This window comes from Rhinatrema bivittatum, chromosome 6 (assembly GCF_901001135.1).
Source record: "Rhinatrema bivittatum chromosome 6, aRhiBiv1.1, whole genome shotgun sequence".
Taxonomy (NCBI): Eukaryota; Metazoa; Chordata; class Amphibia; order Gymnophiona; family Rhinatrematidae; genus Rhinatrema; species Rhinatrema bivittatum.
The window spans coordinates 101,422,723-101,446,882 of record NC_042620.1 but is presented as its reverse complement, the minus strand read 5'-3'; the positions used below and the strand labels follow the sequence as shown (position 1 = coordinate 101,446,882).

The following is a 24,160-nucleotide window of genomic DNA, read 5'->3' as shown; positions in this document are numbered from 1 at the left end:
TAAAATATTGGGCTAGCCCTCCAGCTACTTTTTTGGTCCTTTCGGACCACCTATGTATACCTTATATATGTGCATTTAAGCTTGCCAGTCTCTTTTGTTCTTCCATTTCCTCTTCCGAGAATGTGTGGCAAATAGATGGGACCCCAAAGAGGACCAGCTAAGCCTTGATTTGCAGTATGCTGTAGGGTTCTCCATACTTGATTCCTCATGCCAGATAATATACTCTTGTTTAGTAGCTGTAAATTTCTTCAGGATTCTATTTTAGTCCACTCCAGTCTCTTTCTAAATGCAACGCCATCTCGTCTCCCTTGGCTGCCTTTCCTCCAGCCTTTTCTAGGCCCTTCAGTGTTGGCTCTTACTGAGTGGTGGAGCTTGGTGACTCTCTCTTCCCGAGCTTCTCCTAGGAACTTCCATTTTATCTTCCTGTCTTTTTTTTATTCCACCTAACTTTATTAATTTTCTGCTTTCTTAGTCCTTAGTGTTGGGTTTGTGGCATATTGTGGACTCTTGGTCGAAGTGGCGATGACTCCTCCCATGGGGAGGGGCCCCGTGGGGAACCACAGCAATAGGCTAGACTCTAGTAAGTGTACACTGAGGAAAGAAAGCTTTATTGTATTGCTGATGTAAGTGGAGTCTTGCTTCAAGGAAGGAATAGTACTGTAGGCCAGCGATATCACAGTAGCTCAGACAGTCTCTATAGATGATGGTCTCACCCGAATGTAGCAAGGTTGGTAGTGTTCCACAGCGCGGGATAAGCCGAACCTGAAGGGTGGAATAAGGAGAGCTGGAGCGTAGCGATACTCACAGAGTGGCAGTGCTGGTAACTTCCTTGATAGATGAATGGAGCGAGGGACCCGAGGTCCGAGGTTCAGGATACCTTGAGCTGGATAGGCCCTCGAGGAGCGAGTACCTAGGAGTGCCGAAGGATCCTGGAAGAAAGTAGATAGGACCCCCGAGGAGCAGGTGTCCTAGGTTAGGTAGATGAACCCTGAAGGGTAGATAGAAGCGAGAGGCCCCTGAGGAGCGGGTACCCAGAGCTTCCGATGGAGCGAGTTACCCTGGAGGGTAGAGAGGAATCCAAGCGAGCAGCTTAGAAGCGGTCAGAGTAGCAAAACCGAAGTCCTTGCTAACTCGTTGGGCTATAGCGGAGCGGAAGTTTAAATACCCAGAGGTACTGACGTCATGCGGTAGGGTCGCCCCGAGGTTCCCGCCATGACTATTCAAGAGCGTAGGTGACGTGCGTGCCTAGGAGGCCTCAGGAAGAAGCATGGCAAATGGGGACGCCCATGCTGTGTTGGAGATGCCGAGGGATTCGGCGATCAGCACTGGAGGCAGCCATCCTTCCCAGGGAGGAGGAAAATGGTAGAAGAGAGGTGAGGCAGCGCGCTCACCGCTGTCTGCGACCGACGGACGCAACACTTAGTTTGGGAATCTAGTACTAGATGTAGCCACCAGTGTGTCCTAAGCAATCCATCAATATACTGTCTAGAGAAAGAGAGAGAGAGAGATAAATATAGATAGATTGACTGTAACGATACTGGCTGCTAGTCAGCCGCCTTCCTGCCATAAGGGACATTCACTGGGCTATGCTCAGATCTGCTTTAGCCTCCACCTTGAAGGATGCATGATGCATTAAAGCCAACTTTATAAATCCTTCCTTCACTCTCAGCTTGGGACCTCATCATTGAATTGCACCTGCCCCTTGCTTTGGCCATCCTTGCTATTACTTTGCCTTACCAAAGGATCCAATATGCCTTGCCTGTGTGTATACCTTGCCTTGTTTTTGCCCTTTCTAGGTCTCCCAGTAGCCTCGCTTGCCTGTATATTTTTTTATCTTGCACTTGTTCTGTATAGATCTTCCAGTGGCCTAGCATGCCTGTATATTACTTGCTTTGCTCTTTTCCTATCTAGGTCTCCCAGTGACCTAGCTTGCCTATGTATTCCTTGCCTTGCCCTTGTCCTATCTAGGCCTCTTGGTGACCTATCTTGTCTGTTTTGCCTTTGTTGGTTTAATCCTTGTTTTGCCCTGCAGTCTGGTTATGGTTTGTCCTGCCCTTGTTTTACCTTGTCCCTGTCTGTGTATTCCAATCTTTTTCCTTGCTTTACTTAGGTCCCCTGGTAGCCTTTCTTGTCTTTGAGTCTCATTCCTCATTCCTTGCTCTGGTTAGACCTTCCAGTGACCTTTCTTATTTGTGTGTGCTTTCCCTTCTGTTGCACCTTATTCCTGCCTTGCACTTGTTTACTTCCCCTGTTCCTGTATCCTTGCCTGTCCTGTTCCCTTCCTACCTAGACCTCAGCCTGATTTGTTCCTACCTGAACCCCTGCTCCAAGTGCCCTGTCAGCGAAGTCCTGCTGGCTGCCAGAATCTGCGGGCTCAACCTGCCAGGCAGAAAAACCTGCATTGCTCTACCCTTGAGTCTTTTACTGCTCCTGCTGGGGGAATACCCTGCTCTGGGCCACCCAGCCCCGATATAGATATATATAAAATCTTGCTCCAGTGATGACCTCACATCCTCATTATCCACTTCCTTGCCCAATCTTGTCTGCACCAACCCTGAAGCTGCCCTAGCCTCATGGAGCAACCTCACCTTGGACATTGCTAACAAACTCTGCCCCATCACTAGACGTGAGTTGTCCCCATCCTCTAAAACTTGAACCCATGGTACACCCCTGAGTTAAAATTAATAAAAAATAAACTCAGACAGAAAGAGAGAATATGGCGTAAGGACCCGATCCCTCAACACACCTCTAGTTACAAATCTGCCCTTCACTGCTACAGACTCTCCACCCTCAAGTCCAAACGGGACTTTTACGCCTTAAAAATACATGAATATATGTACAACCCCAAAGCCCTGTTTTCCTATGTTGCGGGCCTCATCAAATATGCTCCGCCCACCATTCCTGACTCCGAAGCCTCCACCAAATGTGAAGAATTGGCACTCTACTTCCACAACAAAATAGTGAATATACTCCTTAGATTCCCCAACACTCTTATTCCATCCCCCCTGGTACGGACCCATCTACCGCTACTCTTGACTCTCTTGATCTCACCTCTTCTAAGGAAATTGAGTCCATTCTCAAAAAGAATAAACCTGCTTCCCATCCCACTGACACCATCCCCACCAAAGCACTCCTGACCATCCCCAATGCCATTGCCAAACCCTTAGCCAACATTATTAATTGCTCACTCGCCTCCGGCATTATCCCAGACACACTCAAGCAGGCAGTGGTCATACCCCTACTAAAATAACCCTCACTAGACTCTAACAGTCCTTCCAATTTCTATCCCATCTCAAACCTCCCATTTATCGCCAAAATTTTGGAGAAAGCAGTCAACACACAACTCATGGATTACCTCGAAAGCAACAATATCCTTCACCCTTCACAATTTGGCTTTCGTAAGCACCTTAACATGGAAACCCTCCTACTCACCCTCTCTGACCATCTCCTCAGAGGAATGGACCACGGCCACTGCTACCTCCTTGCCCTCCTTGATATCTCCTCTGTTTTTGACACCATAAGCCACAATCACCTCTCCCTCCTTGCTGACATCGGCATCTCAGGTTTAGCCCTCGTTTAGTTCAAATCCTACCTGTCTAACAGAAAATTCTCTGTCAAAATTGGTAATGCTGAATCCACACCCTACGCCCTCTCACAAGGGGTCCCACAAGGCTCCTCCTTATCCTCAACCTTATTTAATATCTACCTCACACCCCTCTGCCAGCTCCTCTCAGATCTTGGACTAAAGTTCTATTTATATGCCGACGATGTACAAATTATCATACCTGTTAACGACTCTATCTCCGATTCCTTAAAATTATGGGAAACATGCCTTTCCTCCATCAACACCCTACTCTCTAATCTACACCTTGCCCTAAACACCAATAAAATGGAACTGCTATTCATCTCCCAACACCAAACCCCTAAACCCTCCCTGGCAAACGACCCAGCATTCATCTCCATCTCTGCTCAACCATTTGTAAGAGACCTAGGGGTTTCCTTAGACCAGCATTTGAATTTAAATAAATATGTTAGTACTATCCTTAAAGAGGGTTTCTTCAAGCTCAATGTACTAAAAAAATTAAAAACATTACTCCATACCCAGGACTTCCGCTCTGTGATCCAAACCACTCTATCCTCCAAATTGGATTACTGCAACTCCCTCCTTCTTGGGCTCCCCTATTTCACCATAAAGCCGCTCCAAATGCTCCAGAATGCCGTAGCAAGGACTATCACTAATGCCCGTAAATCAGACCACATTACGCCCATCCTTAAGGACCTCCACTGGCTCCCCATCCCCTCTCGGATCTTATATAAAACCCTCACCATCATCCATAAATCTATACACAATCACAATTCTAACTGGCTCGATGTTCCCTTCAGCCTCACTCACTCCAATCGCCCCACCAGAACAAACAATAAAGGAACCCTCTGTGTGCCCTCTCTCAAAAAGGCACACCTCTCCTCAATGGAGAGGTGTGCTATCTCCATTGCTGGTCCCTCACGATGGAACTCACTGCCTACAATTCTCCATCTCGAACCATGCACCACCAAATTTAAAAAGAAATTAAAGATGTGGCTATTTAAGCAGGCTTACCCAGATTAGTTTTCTCACTCTCACCCTCCTGAAGCGTCATCGTCATCTGACCTGAACCCATGTATATAGCTTTGTATTTTGTAATTTTAATATTTCCTATTATTTCTTATTTATATTGTTATCATTGACAGCTCCTGTTACTTATATTTTATCTGTTGCCTGGTGCGCTATCTTTCTGCCTTCACTCTTTGTTGATCCAACCCCATTCCCTGTTTTTGTACTTTCCAGCTTTTGTTCAGATGTGAACCGGTATGATATACCTACTAATGCCAGTATAAAAAAGTTTTAAATAAATAAGTAAATAAATAAAATATATACACACACACACATAATACCACCTAAGCACCAGGTCACCCAGATGCTTTCAGTTTGATGCATGGGAGGTGGAGGAGCAGTGTCTGACAGGTCAGAAAGAATAACAGGAGGCTCAGCTAGAATGAGGGGCCTGACTGGAATAGGCATTGGCAGCTGGGGTAGGGAGAAGCAATGGAAGCCTTAGGGCTGGAGAGTATAGCAGCAGCCCCAGGAGAAAAATCATTAGCAACTGTAACAGTAACAAGAAGAGAGGATATTGGTCCCGGCCAGGAGCCAGTAGCGATGGCAGGGGTCAGACTAGTAATGAGCAGCTGCTGGGCTGCATAAGGGAAGAATGGGGGAAGAAAGTTTTGAGGGGAGGGAAAAGCAAAGATAAAACAAACAAAAAGAAAAAGAATTGGAAAAAAAAATGAAATGTAATAAGTTCCACCCAGAACTAAAGGAGCCTGCTTTATGGGATATGCATATGCATGGATCCAAAAATCACCCATCTCTATCAAAGCCCTCATCTTCCCCAAGATATGTCCTAAAAATATGATATGGATAGGACATCAAGCTAAACATTCTTCAAAGGGATCTAGCTGGGTAACTAAGGACTCAGCTGGCTAGATCAAAGCCTTTAAAAATTGACTGGGTTAACCAGCTAAATGTAACCCCCTAATTTTCATTAGACGACTGTTATTATTAAAACTTGAAACCATCAGATCAGATAGTTTGGGTCTTGGCTCCAAACAGAACAAAAGCATAGAAAGTGAGATCAAATTAACAATAAACAGATAAACAAATAAACAATATAATTTAAAAAAGTAAATAATCTGCAAGAAAAAAAGGGTGTAATTTAAATCAAACAGAAATCCAAAAATAAAAACCAATATGAAACAAGATAATCATCAAATATTGAATTTAAATAAAGCCTAAGAGGCTCAATAAACCAACTACTAATATCAACAAAATAAATCCAGGGCAAACAGATAACTCAAATTTAACATCAGTCTGGAAGAAGCAGCATAAAAAAGCCATGATTTAATTGCTTTGCAAATAGGCAGGTAATCATTAAGGAAACCAAAGACTTGAGGCGTAGAATTTCACAGTTTAGGTCCCAGCAAACAAGAACACCCTTTGACGAGTTCTCTCCAGTTTGCAGGTCCTAAGAAAAAGAAGCTGGAGTAAAGTCTCTTGAGAAGACCGCAAAGTGTGACCTGGAACAAAATCCACAAGAAAGTCTGATAAATAAGCTGGACAATTAGATGTAAATCACAAATATCAGCATTAAGATCTTAACCTGAACCCTGAATAGGAATAGGAAATTCCAGAGAGTGGTTTTGATATGTTTGTATCATACAAAGACAGTGAAAATGTGAGCTGCATTGTTCTAATAGAGTTGCAGATGCTGGACAACCTTTGCAAGGAAACCCAGATAAATTGAATAACAATAATAAGACTTTGAAATAATGAAGGCTTGAGTCACAGTAGCAAGAGCTTTTTGATATATAAATGACCGTTTATAGCAGAAAAGACAGATGAAATAGTGACAGTCGTTACAACCTGTGAAATATGTCTATCAAAGTTTAAGTGAGAATCAAAAACGATTCCAAAATACAAACGTGCTCCACTACAAGTAAAACCTCATCACCCCAAAACCCCTTCCAACTAATACCCAAAGAAAAAGGTCTCCTGATCTTCCTGTCTTGGAGGAGTTTATCTTAAGCCTATGAATTCTCATCCACAGGGATAACCTTTGACAGGCAACTGTTGAGCCACAGCAACCTCACAGTGTTTTCCCAATGGTAAATAAAGCAAAATTTACTTATTTACGTATTCTCAAGGACAGCAGGAGGTAAGTCCTCACAGTTGGGTGATGTCACCCTATCCATCCCAGTGAAGATCTCTTTATAGTTTTTAGCATGCTCTATTGAATATGTATGTGCCATCTTGCTTCATGGATATCGCACAGGGCACCTCAGTTCTTAAAATTGCTAAAAATGTAAATCAGTTCCAAGGGGAGATGGGTTCTCTGTCCTTAGAGAACATTGTTAAAGATAAGCAACTTTCACTTTTGCTGCAGACAAGCAGGATGTGAAATTCTCAGAGGGGAATCCTCACCTATAGATTGCCATTAATGAATAAAAGGGGAAAACATTCACAAAATCTGAGCCAGCAGGCAAATTATTTGGTGGCAAGAAGCCATTTTATCATTTTTTTAAAGGCAACCTAGAAACAATAATAATGGGCCACAGAGGAGATAGAGTTTGTTACGGCCGCCAGTCTCAGTGGTCCGCAACCGGGGCCAGCCACTTACCCGCGGCATCGGACTCCCCTTGGGACGCCCACGGGAGCCAGCAGCTGCCGCTGAAGTTTCTTCGCGGCTGTGCCATTTCCAAGATGGCCACCTCTTCTGCTGACTCCGCCCCCGCCGGGTCTCCTAGAGCTGCGCGCGTGGCTGCTGAGGTAATTTAAAGGGACCATGACAGGAAATGGTCATGGCTGCTCTATAGGACTCCTTCCTGGTTTCCTGTATTTAAGGCAATGTCTGCTCCTCAGACCTTGCCTTGGTATCTTGGCTCTTGGTCCTGTGTGTTCCTGTGCCTTGAGTTCTTGGTCCACTGCCTGCTCATCTGGTTCCTGTTCTTCTTGGTCCTTGTTCCTGATTCTCCTCTCGTTGGATGGATTCCTCTGGCTTTGACCCCTGGACCGGCTTCCGACCATTCCTCAGGCTTTGACCCCTGGACCAGCTTCCGACCATTCCTCTGGCTTTGATTCCTGGACCGGCTTTCGACCATTCTTCTGGCTTAGACCCTCGGCTTTCGACCATTCTACGGATATCTACGCTGAATTGACTTTGACCTGCTGGAGGCGCCAGCTATCTGGATTACACGAGCTGTAGGAGGCGCCTGCATCCAGATCTTCTTTGGTCTCCAGGGAGTCTCCTAAGTCCCAGTGGTCGGGTTCCCACGGGCTCCTCCTGGGGGAATCGCGGGCTTCCAGGGTGAAGTCTTCATTTCACGTCTACATCATCAGGCCTTGGCTTCCGATGGTAGGGACCTAAGAGGGTTTACCTTCCTAGGTAGCGCTAACTCTACTTCGGACCAAGGATCCACTGCCAGATCAATAACAGAAAACCAAGGCCATGGACCCAGTAGAGGCCTCTGATCTGCAAGCAATCCCAGGTTTTGCCCAACAGATGATGGAGCAACAGCAGATATCGGAGTCCTTGGCATTTTCCATAGGTCGACTCCACGTTCGCATAGATGCAGTAGTCGCAGGTCAAGCCAATCCTCCACCAGCTTCGACAGCCTCAGTAATACAGACATACCCTCATCCGGTAATTCCGCTACCTGTTCCGCCAGGTTACTCCAGCGAACCTCGTCTGTGTCTGGGGTTTCTCGACCAATGCAACATGCACTTCCGTCTTCAAGCTGACCTCTTTCCAGATGATTTGACGAAGACGACTTACATCTTGTCCCTGTTAGAAGGCAAGGCATTGGCTTGGGCCTCTCCACTGTGGCACCGTTCAGATCCAGTCCTACAGGATTTTCCTCAGTTTCTGGAGTTATTCAGAGCTGTGTTTGAGGAACCCGGTAAAGAGACAGCCGCGGGGGCCGATCTGCTACATATCCATCAAGGAGGACGTACTCTCACTGACTACACAATTGAATTCAGAACTTTAGCCTCTGAACTCCATTGGGAGGAACGCGTCCTTCGGACCATCTTTCTTGAAGGACTGTCAGATAAGATTAAGGACGAGCTGGCAGCTCGGGAACTTCCTTTGTCATTGAACGCCCTCATTGAACTAATGACCAAGATTAACCACCGTCTGCAACAAAGGGCTCGTGAGGCTCAGGGTTCAAAAAGGCATATGACAGTTCCTTGTCCTCCACACGCTTCTTCAGTTCCCCGCACTTCATCAATCTCTGAAGGAACTACAGAAGAACCTATGCAGTTTGGGTGTGGTCCTCTCTCCCCAGAGGAACGACAAAGGCGTTATAAGGCCGGCCTTTGTCTATATTGTGGAAGTTCGGGCCATTTCATTGCTGGCTGTCCTTTACATCCCGGGAAATTACAAAGTTTAGGGACCTCCGGAGGAGTAACCCTAGGCGTCACTTCACCAGCCCTTCCACTTTCCTTGCCTGTTACCTTTTGCCTCAGAGGTCAGAAATTCACCATGCTGGCTCTAGTAGATTCTGGGGCCGGAGGAAATTTCATCTTGCAAGATATCGTGAAACAACTGCTCATTCCTATCCGTCCATGCCCGAGATCGCTGACTATCTCCTCTATCCATGGAGACCCCTTGCCAGGGAAAATTACACACCAAACAGTTCCTCTGGATTGCTTCATTGTACCTAACCACACAGAACAACTTTCGCTGTATGTCATCCAGAAAGCCATCCACCCAGTCGTTCTCAGTATTCCCTGGTTGCAACGACATAACCCCCAGTTCGACTGGACCTCTTTAAAATTAACTCATTGGGTTTCTGCATGTCACAAAACCTGCCTTAAGGGAACAGCCTCTTCCAGTAGCTATTTGTGTCCCTCTATCCTGGAGGGATTGCCTGTTCACTACAATCAGTATGTGGATGTATTTTCCAAGAAAGCAGCTGACATTTTGCCTCCGCATCGAGAATTTGACTGTGCCATTAATTTAGTCCCTGGAACCACTCTGCCTCGTGGAAGAGTTTATTCCTTATCCATCCCAGAGACTCAGGCTATGACTGAATATATTCAGGACAATCTCAAGAAGGGGTTTATCAGACAGCCAAGTTTTTTCTTTGTTGGGAAAAAAGATGGGACTTTGCAAACCTGTATCAATTTTCGGGGGCTTAATGCTATTACTATCAAGGACCACTATCCACTACCATTTATAGCTGAACTCTTTGACCGCTTACAGGAAGCCAGGGTGTTCTCAAAATTAGACCTACAAGGAGCATACAATTTGATCAGGATACGAGAGGGTGATGAGTGGAAGACGGCTTTTAATACCAGGGACGGCCATTATGAATATCTTGTCATGCCGTTCGATCTAACTAATGCTCCTGCAGTCTTCCAGCACTTTATTAATGAAATATTTTGAGACTTGCTCTATGTATGCGTGGTAGTCTACTTGGACGACATTTTTTCCCGGGATCTAAAGATGCATCGACAACATGTTTTACAGGTTTTACAACGCTTAAGAGAGAATAGACTTTTTGCCAAGGTTGAAAAATGCGTCTTTGAAAAATAATCTCTAACCTTCTTGGGGTACATTATTTCCAATCTGGGCTTCCAAATGGATCCCTCCAAGTTAAAATGTATCCAAGAATGGCCTCAGCTTACTGGGTTACGTGCGCTCCAGCGCTTTCTGGGTTTCACCAACTACTATCGTAGTTTTATCCGGAACTTTTTCAAACCGGCTGCTCCCCTCACTGCTCTAACTCGCAAGGGGGCGGACATCAAGGCATGGCCCGTTGAAGCTGAAGAAGCCTTCCGGGACCTTAAGAAATCCTTCCTGCAGAAACCTTGCTTTCGGCACCCGGATCCTAGACATCATTTACGGTAGAAATAAACGCCTCCGCTGTTGGAGTAGGAGCAGTGCTCAGCCAAATGACACATCTGGAACATCTCACCCATGCTCCTACTTTTCAAGAAAATTCTCTCCAGCGGAACATAATTACTCTATTGGTGACAAGGAGCTCCTAGCCATTAAGCTTGCGCTAGAAGAATGGCGTCAATGGCTTGAGGGAGCACAACATCGTATAACCATTTTTACTGACCATAAGAACTTGATATATCTCCAAGAGGCCCAACGTCTTAACCTGCTCCAAGCTCGATGGGTGCTCTTCTTTTCACGTTTTAATTTCGAACTCTGCTATCGACCCACTAGTAAGAACATTAAGGCAGATGCCCTGCCGCTCTTTCTCTGCAGCACACTCGGATGAGCCCATTCAGCATATCATCGACCCGGCTCGTATCATCAACTCTGCAACCTTTACGGTACCACCAGGGAAAACAGTGGTGCCAAAAAGCCTCCGTAGCAAGGTGCTAGTCTGGGCACATGACTCCCAGTTGGCTGGACATCCAGGATGTGACTGGACTCTGAATCTTCTTCGGCAATTCAGATGCGCAAGGATATACAAGCTTACGTCGATTCTTGCACAAGCTGTGCCCAACATAAAATTCCAACAGGAAAAACTTGGGGTCTCGTACAACCGCTTCCTATGCCCACGAAGCCATAGACTCACATTTCCACAGACTTCATCATGGATCTTCCACCCTCTGAGGGCAATACAGTAATATGGGTAGTAGTGGACCGATTCTCCAAAATGGTCCATTTCACCCCGCTTCCCTGCCTTGCATCTGCTCCTCGCCTGGCCCAACTATTCATGTCTCATATTTTCCGCCTCCATGGACTGCAACAGCACATCGCATCTGATCGCGGACCTCAATTCACGGCCTGATATTGGTCCAGTCTCTGCAAGAAGTTTCGTATTTCTTTGAACTTTACCACGGCATTCCATCCACAAGCTGACAGTCAAGCGGAACGGACTAATCATACCTTGAAACAATTTCTACGCTTATATGTTAACACCGGTCAAGACGATTGGGCAGCACTTCTTTCTTAGACCGAGTTCTCCCACCACTCTCATGCCTGTACTTCGACTGGGGCTTCTCCATTTCAAATTGTTTTTGGTCGACAACCCAGGCTACCGTTACCCCTGCCGTTGCCTGTTCCCTCACCAGCAGCACAGCTAACAGCAACACAATTGAAAAGACTCTGGGTGCATACCTGGCAAATGCTACTACGGGCGGCCCGCACCGCGAAAAAATTTGCAGACAAACACCGAAGACCAGCTCCTCGTTTCCATCCAGGAGAAAAGGTGTGGCTTAGCACCAGGCATATTCGTCTACAGGTTCCATCCATGTGACTTGCTCCTTGCTACATAGGTTCCTTCTCGGTGCTGTGGCAGCTGGGTCCCGTGACCTATCAACTTCGTCTGCCTCCCACATTAAGATTCCACAATTTTTTCCACATGTCTCTCTTGAAGCCCTTGGTTCTTACTTGGCCTATTTGGAAGGTTCCTGCAGCTCCGCAACCTACAGCGGAGGAAGACCCTACATACCAGGTTCATGAGGTTCTCGATGTCCTGCAGACGAGGCAGGAAGTGGGAATATCACCTAGCTTGGGAGGGATTCGGGCCTGAGGAGAATTCCTGGGAGCCTGCTAAGAACATTCTGGATAAGAACCTCATACACAACTTTCACATAGATCACCCAGGAAAGCCCAAGCCTTCTAGGGGGAGGCCTAAAGGAGGAGGTACTGTTATGGCCGCCGGTCGCAGCAGTCTGCAACCGGGGCCGGCCACTTACCTGCGGCGTCGGACTCCCCTTGGGACGCCCGCAGGAGCCGGCAGCCGCCTCTGAAGTTTCTTTGCAGCTGTGCCGCTTCCAAGATGGCCGCCTCTTCTGCTGACTCCACCCCTGCCAGGTCTCCTAGAGCCGCACGCGCGGCTCCTGAGGTAATTTAAAGGGACCATGACAGGAAATGGTCATGGCTCCTCTATAGGACTCCTTCCTGGTTTCCTGTATTTAAGGCAAGGTCTGCTTCTCAGACCTTGCCTTGGTATCTTGGCTCTTGGTCCTGTGTGTTCCTGTGCCTCGAGTTCTTGGTCCGCTGCCTGCTCATCTGGTTCCTGTTCTTCTTGGTCCTTGTTCCTGATTCTACTTTCATTGGACGGATTCCTCTGGCTTTGATCCCTGGACCGGCTTCCGACCATTCCTCTGGCTTCGACCCCTGGCCCAGCTTCCGACCATTCCTCTGGCTTTGACTCCTGGACCGGCTTCTGACCATTCTTCTGGCTTAGACCCTCAGACCGGCTTCGGACCATTATCTGGATATCTACACTGAATTGACTCTGACCTGCTGGAGGCGCCAGCTATCTGGATTACACGACCTGCAGGAGGCGCCTGCATCCAGATCTTCTTCGGTCTCCAGGGAGTATCCTAAGTCCCAGCGGTCGGTTCCCACGGGCTCCTCCTTGGGGAATTGCGGGCTTCCAGGGTAGAGTCTTCATTCCACGTCTACATCATCAGGCCTCGCCTTCCGACGGTAGGGACCTAAGAGGGTTTACCTTCCTAGGTAGCGCTTACTTCGGACCAAAGGTCCACTGTCAGATCAGTAACAGAGTTCAATTCTAAATCTCAAATAGATACTGCCGGTCAGATTGGCCAAACCTACTGACATGCCAAGGGTCTTTTTAAGAACATAGAATTGCCATACTGGTCAGGGCTTGGGTCCATCAAGCTCAGTATCCTGTTTCCAACAATGGCTATTCCAGGTCACAAGTACCTGGCAGGATCCCAAACAGTAGATAGATCCCATTCTGCTAACACCCAGGGATACGTAGTGGCTTTCCCCAAATCTATCTGGTTGATAATAGTTTATGGACTTTCCAGGAACTTGTCCAAAACTTTTTTAAACCCAGCTATACTAGCTGCCTTTATCTTTGGCAATGAATTCCAGAGCCTAATTGTGTGTTGAGTGAAAAATAATTTTCTCCGATTTTTAAAAAATGTGCTACTTACTAACTTCATAGAGTGCCCCCTAATTTCTGTATTTTTTGAAAGAGTAAATCACCGCTTCACATTTACCTATTTTATAGATCTCTCATATCCCTCATCGGCCTTCTCTTCTCTAACCTGAACAGTCCTAACCTCTTTAATCTTTTCTCATAGGGGATCTGTTGCATCCCTTTTATCATTTTGGTTGCCCATCTTTACCTTTTCAGTTTAGCTATATCTCTTTTGAAATGTGGTAACCAGAACTGCACACTGATCTAGAACAGGAGCTATGGCAAATAAGTGGTATATAAGTTTTATAAATAAATACATAAATAGGCGCAGTCTCACTATGAAGCGATACAGAGGTATTATGAAATTCTCTGTTTTATCCTCCTTTCCTTTCCTAATAATTTCTAACATTGTTTGCTTTTTTGACCATTGCTGCATAATGAACCAAGGATTTCAAAGTATTGTCCACAATGACATCCAGATTCTTTTCCTGGTTGGTAACTCTTAATATGGAACCTTTCATTGTGTGACTACAGTCTGGGTTACTTTTCCTCATGTGCATTATTTTGCACTTATCCATGTTAAATTTCATCTGACATCTGGATGCCCAAACAGAAATGGGATGTGAATGTGTGGACTGAGCTCCATGTCACAGCCTTGCAAATCTCTTCCATGGAGGCTGATCCCAAGTGGCCACCAACATTGTCATGGCTTTAATACTATGAGCCTTATCATGCCTGTCTACAGTCAAGCCTTCTTGGGCATAACAAAAGGAGATGCAGTTTGCTAATCAATGAGAAAGGGTGTGCTTGGCAATGGAAGTTCCAGGTTGGTTAGGTCAAAAGAAACAAAAAACTAGGTGGACTTTCTAAGGGCATCGGTGCACACCAGATAGAAGACTGAGGCTTGTTTACGATCCAAACTATGTAAAGTTAGTTCATATTTGTGGACACATGCCCTTGAAATAATGTTGGAATGATGACTGACTGGTTAAGGTAGAAGTCTGACACTATCTTAGGCAGAAACTTAGGATGTGGGGGCAGAACTATCCTATTAAAAAAAAAAGTGTAAGGCAGACAAGTCAATAGGGCCTGGAGTTCATTGATTCTGTGTGCCAGAACGACTGCCATCAAAAATATGACTGCCCAAGTCAGGTGTTTCAGCTCACAGGAGTTTTGTGGTTCAAAAGAAGCTCTCATCAACTGGTTGACCACATTGAGGTCCCAATTCACAGAGGAAAGCTTAATTGGAGGCTACACCTGAAGCAATCCCCACATGAACCTGACAACCAAAAGTTGTACAGAGTTGAGTTTACCTTGCACATGGTGGTGTAAGCTCTAATTGGTTTGTGATGAATCTTAACAGAGCTAGTTCACTGGAGTATTTGGTACATTTTAAAATGATAGCTTTTATATAGACTATTAATTACAGGAAAGATTTATATATGTACATGTAGACTAACTATGGTACATGTATTTAAGAGACAAGACAAATGAAATATATTAAATAGATTTTTATAAGATTATATTTTGTAACTGGATTTGCGTTGGCACTTTTATAACATTTTATCCATTTTAAATATTTTATGATATTTTATGTGCCTTGATGTAAACCGTTGTGATGGTAAATAACTTAATGACAGTATAGAAAAAAAAACATGTTTTTAAATAAATTAAAAAATAAATAAATAAGTAGTCCTCAGAGCAGACTTTGAAAGATGCAAAAAGCATTCAAACAGCCTTTGAGCCTTTTGCTGACACTAGAAGGCAAGCTTCATCCATTTAAAACTATATGATTTCCTTATGTAATCCTTTCTAGAAGCCAGAAGAATTCTAGACACATACTCAAATAGCTTAAGGAAATTGAGTGCTACTCTCAACATCGAGGCTGTTAGGGCTTATTAATCTGATGTTGGGATGATGTAGTATACCCTGCTTCTGAGTGATGAGGGTTGAGTAATTCCCCAATATGATTGGTTCCCACTTGCAGGGGCTGTGAAAGCAGTGTTCACAGTCCCTGTGAGTGGGATCGGGGAAATCAGCATCATCAATAAGGAAAATGCCTGGTGGTCAGATTTAGAGCCCATGATATTGGGTTCCAGAAGGGAACTCTGGTGCATGGCTCCTGGCCTCAGGACCATTGCTACAATGAACAGACTAGGAACCAGGGGAAGCTCTATTAAAATGGGAAGAAATCCATGGTTAGTTACAAGTGAAGGCTCATGGTGCCAGGATCATAGCAGTGGCCCCAATTGAGCTGGAAGAGAAAGGAGGAGCCACCAAGGACAAAAAAAGAAAAAAGTATATCAGGAATTCACTGAGAAGAAACTTGTAAAACCAATTTACCTCACACAGGATCAGTATAAAGTACATCTGAATAGTCTTACTAGATATTATTGTATTATATTCAATTTAGATTTCTGAACTTTTAAAATAGTTAAGAACATAAGAAATTGCCATGCTGGGTCAGACCAAGGGTCCATCAAGCCTAGCATCCTGTTTCCAACAGAGGCCAAACCAGGCCACAAGAACCTGGCAATTACCCAAACACTAAGAAGATCCCATGCTACTGATGCAATCAATAGCAGTGGCTATTCCCTAAGTAAACTTGATTAATAGCCGTTAATGGACTTCTCCTCCAAGAACTTATCCAAACCTTTTTTGAACCCAGCTACACTAACTGCACTAACCACATCCTCTGGCAACAAATTCCAGAGCTCTACTGTGTGTTGAGTGAAAAAGAATTTTCTCCGATTAGTCTTAAATGTGCTACTTGTAACTTCATGGAATGCCCCCTTGTCCTATTATTCAAAAGTGTAAATAACTGATTTACATCTACTTGTTCAAGACCTCTCATGATCTTAAAAACCTCTATCATATCCACCCTCAGCCTTCTCTTCTCCAAGCTGAACAACCCTAACCTCTTCAGCCTTTGCTCATAGGGGAGCTGTTCCATCAACTTTATCATTTTGGTTGCCCTTCTCTGTACCTTCTCCATCGCAACTATATCTTTTTTGAGATGCGGCGACCAGAATTGTACACAGTATTCAAGGTGTGGTCTCACCATGGAGCGATATAGAGGCATTATGACATTTTCCGTTTTATTAACCATTCCCTTCCTAATAATTCCTAACATTCTGTTTGCTTTTTTGACTGCTGCAGCACACTGAGCTGACGATTTTAAAGTATTATCTACTATGATGCCTAGATCTTTTTCCTGAGTGGTAGCTCCTAATATGGAACCTAACATTGTGTAACTATAGCAAGGGTTATTTTTCCCTATATGCAACACCTTGCACTTGTCCACATTAAATTTCATCTGCCATTTGGATGCCCAATCTTCTAGTCTTGCAAGGTCCTCCTGTAATGTATCACAATCCGCTTGTGATTTAACTACTCTGAATAATTTTGCATCATCCGCAAATTTGATAACCTCACTCATCGTATTCCTTTCCAGATCATTTATATATATATATTGAAAAGCCCTGGTCCCTGAGGCACTCCACTGTTTACCCTTTTCCACTGAGAAAATTGACCATTTAATCCTACTCTGTTTCCTGTCTTTTAACCAGTTTGTAATCCACGAAAGGACATCGCCTCCTATCCCAAGACTTTTTAGTTTTCTTAGAAGCCTCTCATGAGGGACTTTGTCAAACGCCTTCTGAAAATCCAAATACACTACATCTACTGGTTCACCTTTATCCACATGTTTATTAACCCCGTTCAAAAAAATGAAGCAGATTTGTTAGGCAAGACTTCCCTTGGGTAAATCCATGTTGACTGTGTTCCATTAAACCATGTCTTTCTATATGCTCTACGATTTTATCTTGAGAATAGTTTCCACTATTTTTCCCGGCACTGAAGTCAGACTCACTGGTCTATAGTTACCCGGATCACCCCTGGAGCCTTTTTTAAATATTGGGGTTACATTGGCCACCCTCCAGTCTTCAGGTACAATGGATGATTTTAATGATAGGTTACAAATTTTAACTAATAGATCAGAAATTTCATCTTTGAGTTCCTTCAGTACCCTAGGATGCATACCATCCGGTAGATGATCAGCTTGAATTTGTTTTAGCCATAGAATAATTTTTCATTTTACATCTACTTATTAATGAAGGAGTTCTGTACAAAATGAACACTCTGTTCATTTCATCTCTGTTACTTTCCTAATTAAGAGTATATGATTTTACATTTTTTTTCTTACAAAACAGAATATAGTTCTTATTTCTGCTCTGGTGCTGCTGTATTTTGCATAGATCATGATAAAATAATAAATATAAAATATATGCTTTAATAGAAAAATCAAAATACTAAATATATTCTTGTTCGCAAGAGAGTTATAAAAGATAATAGCGCTGCGTTGTTTCAGTTAAATATGTTGTCCTTCTGGTTCCTCACCTTTCTTTGAAACACAGAACTTGCATTTTGTCTTAGTTCTGGTTTGGGGGGGATCAGTAGTTTACAATAGAAGTGTTATAACCAAAGTATGTTTAGTAAGGGTTTATCCTATTTTAGGAAACTGCAACTTGTTGCAGTTACTGAAACCAGTTTTAGGGGCAATTTTAAAACTGCAAAGAAGGATAAAGTCTATGGGTAATTTGCCTTGAAAATTAAGTTAGAAAAAGTACCTGCACAGTATTGCACCGGCTGTTTGTGTGGATACAATTTCCAGCAGAATTTACGTGCATAAATTTTGAAAGTAAAAGTTTGCATGTAAATCCCAGCCGTGCCCGACTCTAATCCTGGAATGCCTATCCCAGTGCATGCATAAGTTTACACACATATCTATATATGCCTGTAAATGTCCATACTCACCAGGCAGGACATTTTCAAAGCACTGATTTACCTCCAAAGATGCCTTTGGAAATTGCTCCCCTCCATGTATTGCTGCAGACTAGAGACCCAAGAAATTTAGGATTAGTAGTGATTATAGTCAATCACACACTGTAGCGGGTAGAAAAATATTCAGTCACACATCATAAGTACCTTACATTGCATGGTCAAGAAGGAAGATATCTATTGTTTCAATATTAGTATTGGCAGGTCTCACGTTTTTTAGTGTGCCAGTGAATTTTTTTCTGTTTGTATATTTTAGGTTGACATTTGATATAATAGGCCTGGATTCACCATTCTATCGCAGAATGGTGAATCCAGCGAAAACAGGGGGCGAAGGGGGGGGGCAGGCCTGCGAAAGCCGGCAGCTTTCGCACCCAACAGCGCCACCGTGAAAGGTGGTGCTATTGGACACGCTACTGGCGACGATAATGGTGCTTACCTTATCGCCGCCAGTGAAGACACCGCCAGTCCGCCTCCTCGCCGCCCTGACTCCGGCCCGACTCCGCCCCTATCAAGCTATCGCACGCACATTTCAATGACTTCATAATTCAATTTTACTTAATATAAGAACCTAAAATTAAATCTTTCAGGCATATATAGTAACTCTTTGAAACTGTGGAGAGTATTTGTATCACACGCAGGCTGCGATATCTTTGTCCTTAATAATCAGATATTTTAAGCTACTGCAGGGAAGCATCATTGTATATGAACCTACTGAAAAATTTTACAAAACATATTGAGTCTGCCATACTTTTTTTGAGGCGCATGCAGTAATTATTCCTTAGGCTCCCTAACAAGCATCTATTAGAATCTTTAGTCCTCCCATTGATCTTTTAGACCAGTGGTCCCCAACCCTGTCCTGGGGGCCCACCAGCCAGACGTGTTTTCAGGATATCCACAATGAATATGCATGAGATAAAATTTGCATGTTATGGAGGCAGTGCATGCAAATTTTCTCTCATGCATATTCATTGTGGATATCCTGAAAACCCGACTGGCTGGTGGGCCCCCAGGACAAGGTTAGGGACCACTGTTATAGACATTATAAAGATGCATTGTTTGTATTATGTTTCCAAATTATAAATGAAAAGAATATTTTAGTCTCCATTGTAGATAGAGTCTTTTCATATGAAAATTTTAAAAACGTAACTAGAAAAAGGAAGAAAAACATTTAGTGGAATACCCTATTAAAAAGTGACGCCACTGATTTTTAGTCTGTTTAACTGTAGAAACAAAGTACAGAAAACATCTCCAAATACTGCCATAGAGCATACATCCCCATTAAATTCCTCATAACCAAACTGATAAATGCAAATGTGCTTACATTATTCCTGTTGTACATTTGCTGTTAATCAGTGCAACCATTACGGATGCTATACATTTCATGACATTGTTATAAGGTCAGAGAATGCTATAAGGAATGCTGTGAATGACCATAACTACTCTGATTTTGAATGGTACCATACTTGTCCTTGGATAGCCATACAGTGTACCCAGATACTTCTTAAAAAATAATCAATATGAGAATTTTGTACTTGTATAGCACATTTTCAGCTAAACAATAATGTGTTCTTAATGGAATCCAGTTTTGATAAATCTGAATTGTTCATTTCTTAATAACAGTATTCCACCATTCAAAATTAATTGTAAAGGAAGAACAAAATTTATTTAATGTGTCATTTTTAATTAATAAGAAGGACAGGTATGCATACCATAGTGACAAGTAGTTTCAAAATGCACAACATGATGTGTGCATTGCCTTGAAAAAATGCAGTCTAGCAGCTATGGCTCTAATCTTTCTGAAAATGCTGACTCTTGGAAACCATTCACAAATGACTGACAATATGTATTTTCATGTCAGAAAATATTGCTGCTGTAAGGAGGTATACCATAAACCTTTTCAGCTCATTCATTTTTTATAATCTTATCTGTAATAGACATGAAAATACTTTTTGTTAAGTTTACTGTTGGTCTGGTCATAATATTGGAAACAAAACCTGACATGACCTTCACAAGCCTTTTATCCATTAATGATAATTAAGTAACTCAGAAGAACATTTAGCTTACCCAGTTGTTACGATAATATATAACCTTCACTACAATATTACAGCTAAAGTTTGTTCTCTATTGGAAAAAAAAATTAAATTTGGATACTCATTCAATCTTGTGACCTTATCTATAGTAAAAAAAAAAAAAAAGATTGGCATTACATATTTGTTTTTCATAAATCAGAAATCTGTGGCGCACGAACATGAACTGTTAAGCTTAATAGGTATATTAACTTGATATGTTTTCAGCAGAAATGTAATACTAAACAAGTCTGATATGGGGGTGGGGTTTATTTGCAGAAGCTAAATATGTCTAGCTCCTCTGAAGGCAGCACAGTTAATATCAAATTTCCAGGAGCAGTAGAAGGAGAAGGAGAACCAGTTGAGACTGAACCTGAAGAATCACTTGAACCTGAGGCTTGTTTTACAGAAGGTAAGGGATAACATTAAAGGTTTGAGTTTTATGTTACATTTCAGTTTATTTTCATATGTTTAATACTTAGAATGTATTGTAATTGTTTTAAGTATATAATCTTCAGCTGCTTTAGATTGCCCCAGATATCATTCTAGCTAGATCATACATTCATCTTTTAAGATTACAAATGGAGCAATTTATAGATGTATGAAACTTAACACCAAGTCAGTTTCAGGCAGTCTGTACTTTCCTGACAATACCTATAAGTAGTAACAGAAACCTTGTCCTCAGAGTAATGATTTTATTTTATTTGCTAGAGATATCCACTTTTGCCCATAACTATTTCAAATGGATTTCTACTGTTCTGTATTTATGGCAAAACTATTGACAAAATAAACTTTTAAACTTTCTTAGGTGAGTTGGAGACTGTTATCAGGCCAATACAGTATGGTGCGCTCGGCCGAGTGCACCATTAGCCCCCGTTTGGCCGCGCATTTTCCACGCGCTATTTTTACCCTTTATACAGTAAGGGGTAATAGCGCGTGGAAAACGCGCAGCCAACCCCCCCCAAAACTAATAGCGCCCGCAACATTCAAATGCATGTTGATGAGCCTATTAGTTAGTCCCGCGCGATACAGAAAGTAAAATGTGCAGCCAAGCCGCACATTTTACTCTCTGAAATTAATGCCTACCCAAAGGAAGGAGTTAATTTCAGCCAGCACCAGGAAAGTGTACAGAAAAGCAGAAAAAACTGCTTTTCTGTACACCGTTCGACTTAATAGCATAGCGATATTAAGTCGGAAGCCCCAAAAATTAAAAAAAATAAAAAATCTGCTCGCAGGTTGGAAAACGGACACTCGATTTTGCCGGCGTCCATTTTCCGAACCCGTGGCTGTCAGCGGGTTTGACAACCGACGCCGGTAAAATTAAGCGTTGACTGCCAAACCCGCTGACAACCGCCGCTTCTGCCAATAAGGAGGCGCTAGGGACGCGCTAGTGTCCATAACGCCTCTTATTAGCACGGGCCCTCATTGCATACTGAATCGCATGCCCAGGAGAGTGGCCTGGGCGCGCGTTGGGAGAGCGGGTGCTCGCCTCGGAGCGCCGGCTCTCCCGCGCGGTTTACTGAATCGGCCTGTATGTTAGGGACACAGTTCTTGTCTTCCAAGAGGAGTGAAAGTAAGAAGATGCAATAGTTGTCAGCATGCGCTTCCATCTTGATTAGAAAAAAACATTCCTTTTGTGCACTGTCCCCCTCATTTATCAAAATGCTATAAGGCATTTTCGCATGCATTAAGGCCTTATCGCATGCGAAAAGCACCGTTAATGCATGCGATAGCACCATATCGTATGATGCGATGTAAATCCGAAAAAGAGGAGGAGTTAGGGGCAGACTGGGTTTACCGTTTTGCAAAGCCCTATCGCACAGCTTTAAGTACAACGTTTTCAGTAGCATTAAGGCTGTATCACCCGTTGCGAAGGTTTTCACGGATGCCGGTTACCAGGTAGAGAGTCCATCAAGCTAGGTTGAGAGAAAATTGCACAAATCTCATCTTTGGGTGAGTGTCCTCACTCCGAGGGTCATCAAATCTTCACTAGAGAGCACTGTTCTGTTCGTACATCTCACTTTGAATGTCAGAGTGGCCCCTAACCCCTACACTAATACCTAAACCTCACCTCGAGTTACTAGGTGGGCCTCCCATAGGATATAAATACCTATCTAGTATGAGGGCATTACAGCTAGTCTCTCTCTCTCTCTCTCTCTCTCTCTCTCTCTCTCTCTCTCTCTCTCTCCTCTCTCCCCCAGTGGTTGTATGTAGGAAATACCACATTCTGGCACTTATCTCAGAGTGTGAAAAAGTTATCACAATTTGCAGTAACTTAGCTCTCCACATAGGTATTAGTGCAAATTGTGATAAAGTGCCTATTACCATAAAACACACCCCTTTTTCTATCGCAGGCGATATTTAGTGCATTTTGATAAATCCAGGCCAGTATTTGAAAACCAGATACAATGAGTTGTAACATAGGACTAAATAAATCAGGAAGTTTCAAATCCCAAATCCAAGTCTAAATTTCTTGAAACTGCTCTCCTGGCAGGAGAGTACCAAATTATGTTGCTGAATTTTTCATTAAAAGTGTCTAATCCCATTTGCAATATAGCCATTAAGATCCAATACAATTCAATTTCTGTGAGGTGACTTTCATGAGGTCCATATTCAAAAGCATTTAGCTGGCTAACTCATAAGTTATAATCATATCTAGAACAGAAATGACAGTTCTGTCACTGTGGAGATTATTTTTTGTTAGATTTATTAATATTTTATATCGATTTCGTTATTATTTTCAATACCTACACACTAAGTGGATTTTTTTTAAAGAATATTTTTCAAATGCCAACTAGAAAAAAGATTATTTGGAGAGAGTAGAAGGTTTCATATATAGTGTAGATGTCCCTGCACCAATTTTTCAAAAACAATGTTAAAAAAAAAAATTAACATGGAGGTGGTAGGAGGTTAATGATTATAACTGCAACAAATTGGTGCAGGGACACCTACACTATATATGAAACCTTCTACTCTCTCCAAATAATATTTTTTCTAGTTGGCATTTTAAAAATGTAATGCTTTATTCCATTTTCTTCTGTTGGATCCTTCTTCCAATTTTTGAATGAAGATCTTCTGGCTAAAATAGCTTCTTTCACCTCCCCTTTTAACCATGCCGGTAATCGTTTTGCCTTCTTTCCACCTTTCTTAATGTGTGAAATACATCTGGACTGTGCTTCTAGAATGGTATTTTTTAACAATGACCACGCCTCTTGGACATTTTTTACTTTTGTAGCTGCTCCTTTCAGTTTTTTTCTAACAATTTTTCTCATTTTATCAAAGTTTCCCTTTTGAAAGTTTAGGACGAGAGCCATGGATTTGCACACTGTTCTTCTTCCAGTCATTAAATCAAATTTGATCATATTATGATCACCATTGCCAAGCGGCCCCACCACCACCGCCACCTCTCTCACCAAGTCCTGTGCTCCACTGAGAATTAGATCCAAAATTGCTCCCTCTCTCGTTGGTTCCCGAACCAATTGCTCCACAAAGCTATCATTTATTCCATCCAGGAACGCTATCTCTCTAGCGTGTCCCGATGATATATTTACCCAGTCAATATTGGGGTAATTGAATTCTAATTTATAACAAGAGGAGTCAGTACAGTAACCCAATAGGAAAAACTGTCAGTAACAAGGGCAACCGAATATAATTTAAATTATAGCCTAAGTGACGGTGTCATCAAGCCAGACGTTGTGATTTTAACCCAAAACCCAACCGGTCCTCTAATCATTCACCATCACTAAAAAACTTAATTTTATTAGCTGAAAAAATAATTTTTGAAAATTTTTTTTTTAATT

General features: G+C 42.9%; 1 protein-coding gene across 9 annotated transcripts in view; it reads left to right on the top strand.

Moving 5' to 3' along the window:
- Positions 1–24,160, top strand: part of LOC115093628 (sodium channel protein type 2 subunit alpha-like) — a 523,144-nt gene that overhangs the window by 302,822 nt on the left and 196,162 nt on the right. For all 9 annotated transcript variants that reach the window (XM_029605666.1, XM_029605660.1, XM_029605661.1 and 6 more), the window contains one exon: positions 20,640–20,772. In XM_029605666.1, coding sequence (XP_029461526.1) covers positions 20,640–20,772 — 133 coding nt within the window. The remainder of the gene's footprint in view (positions 1–20,639; positions 20,773–24,160) is intronic.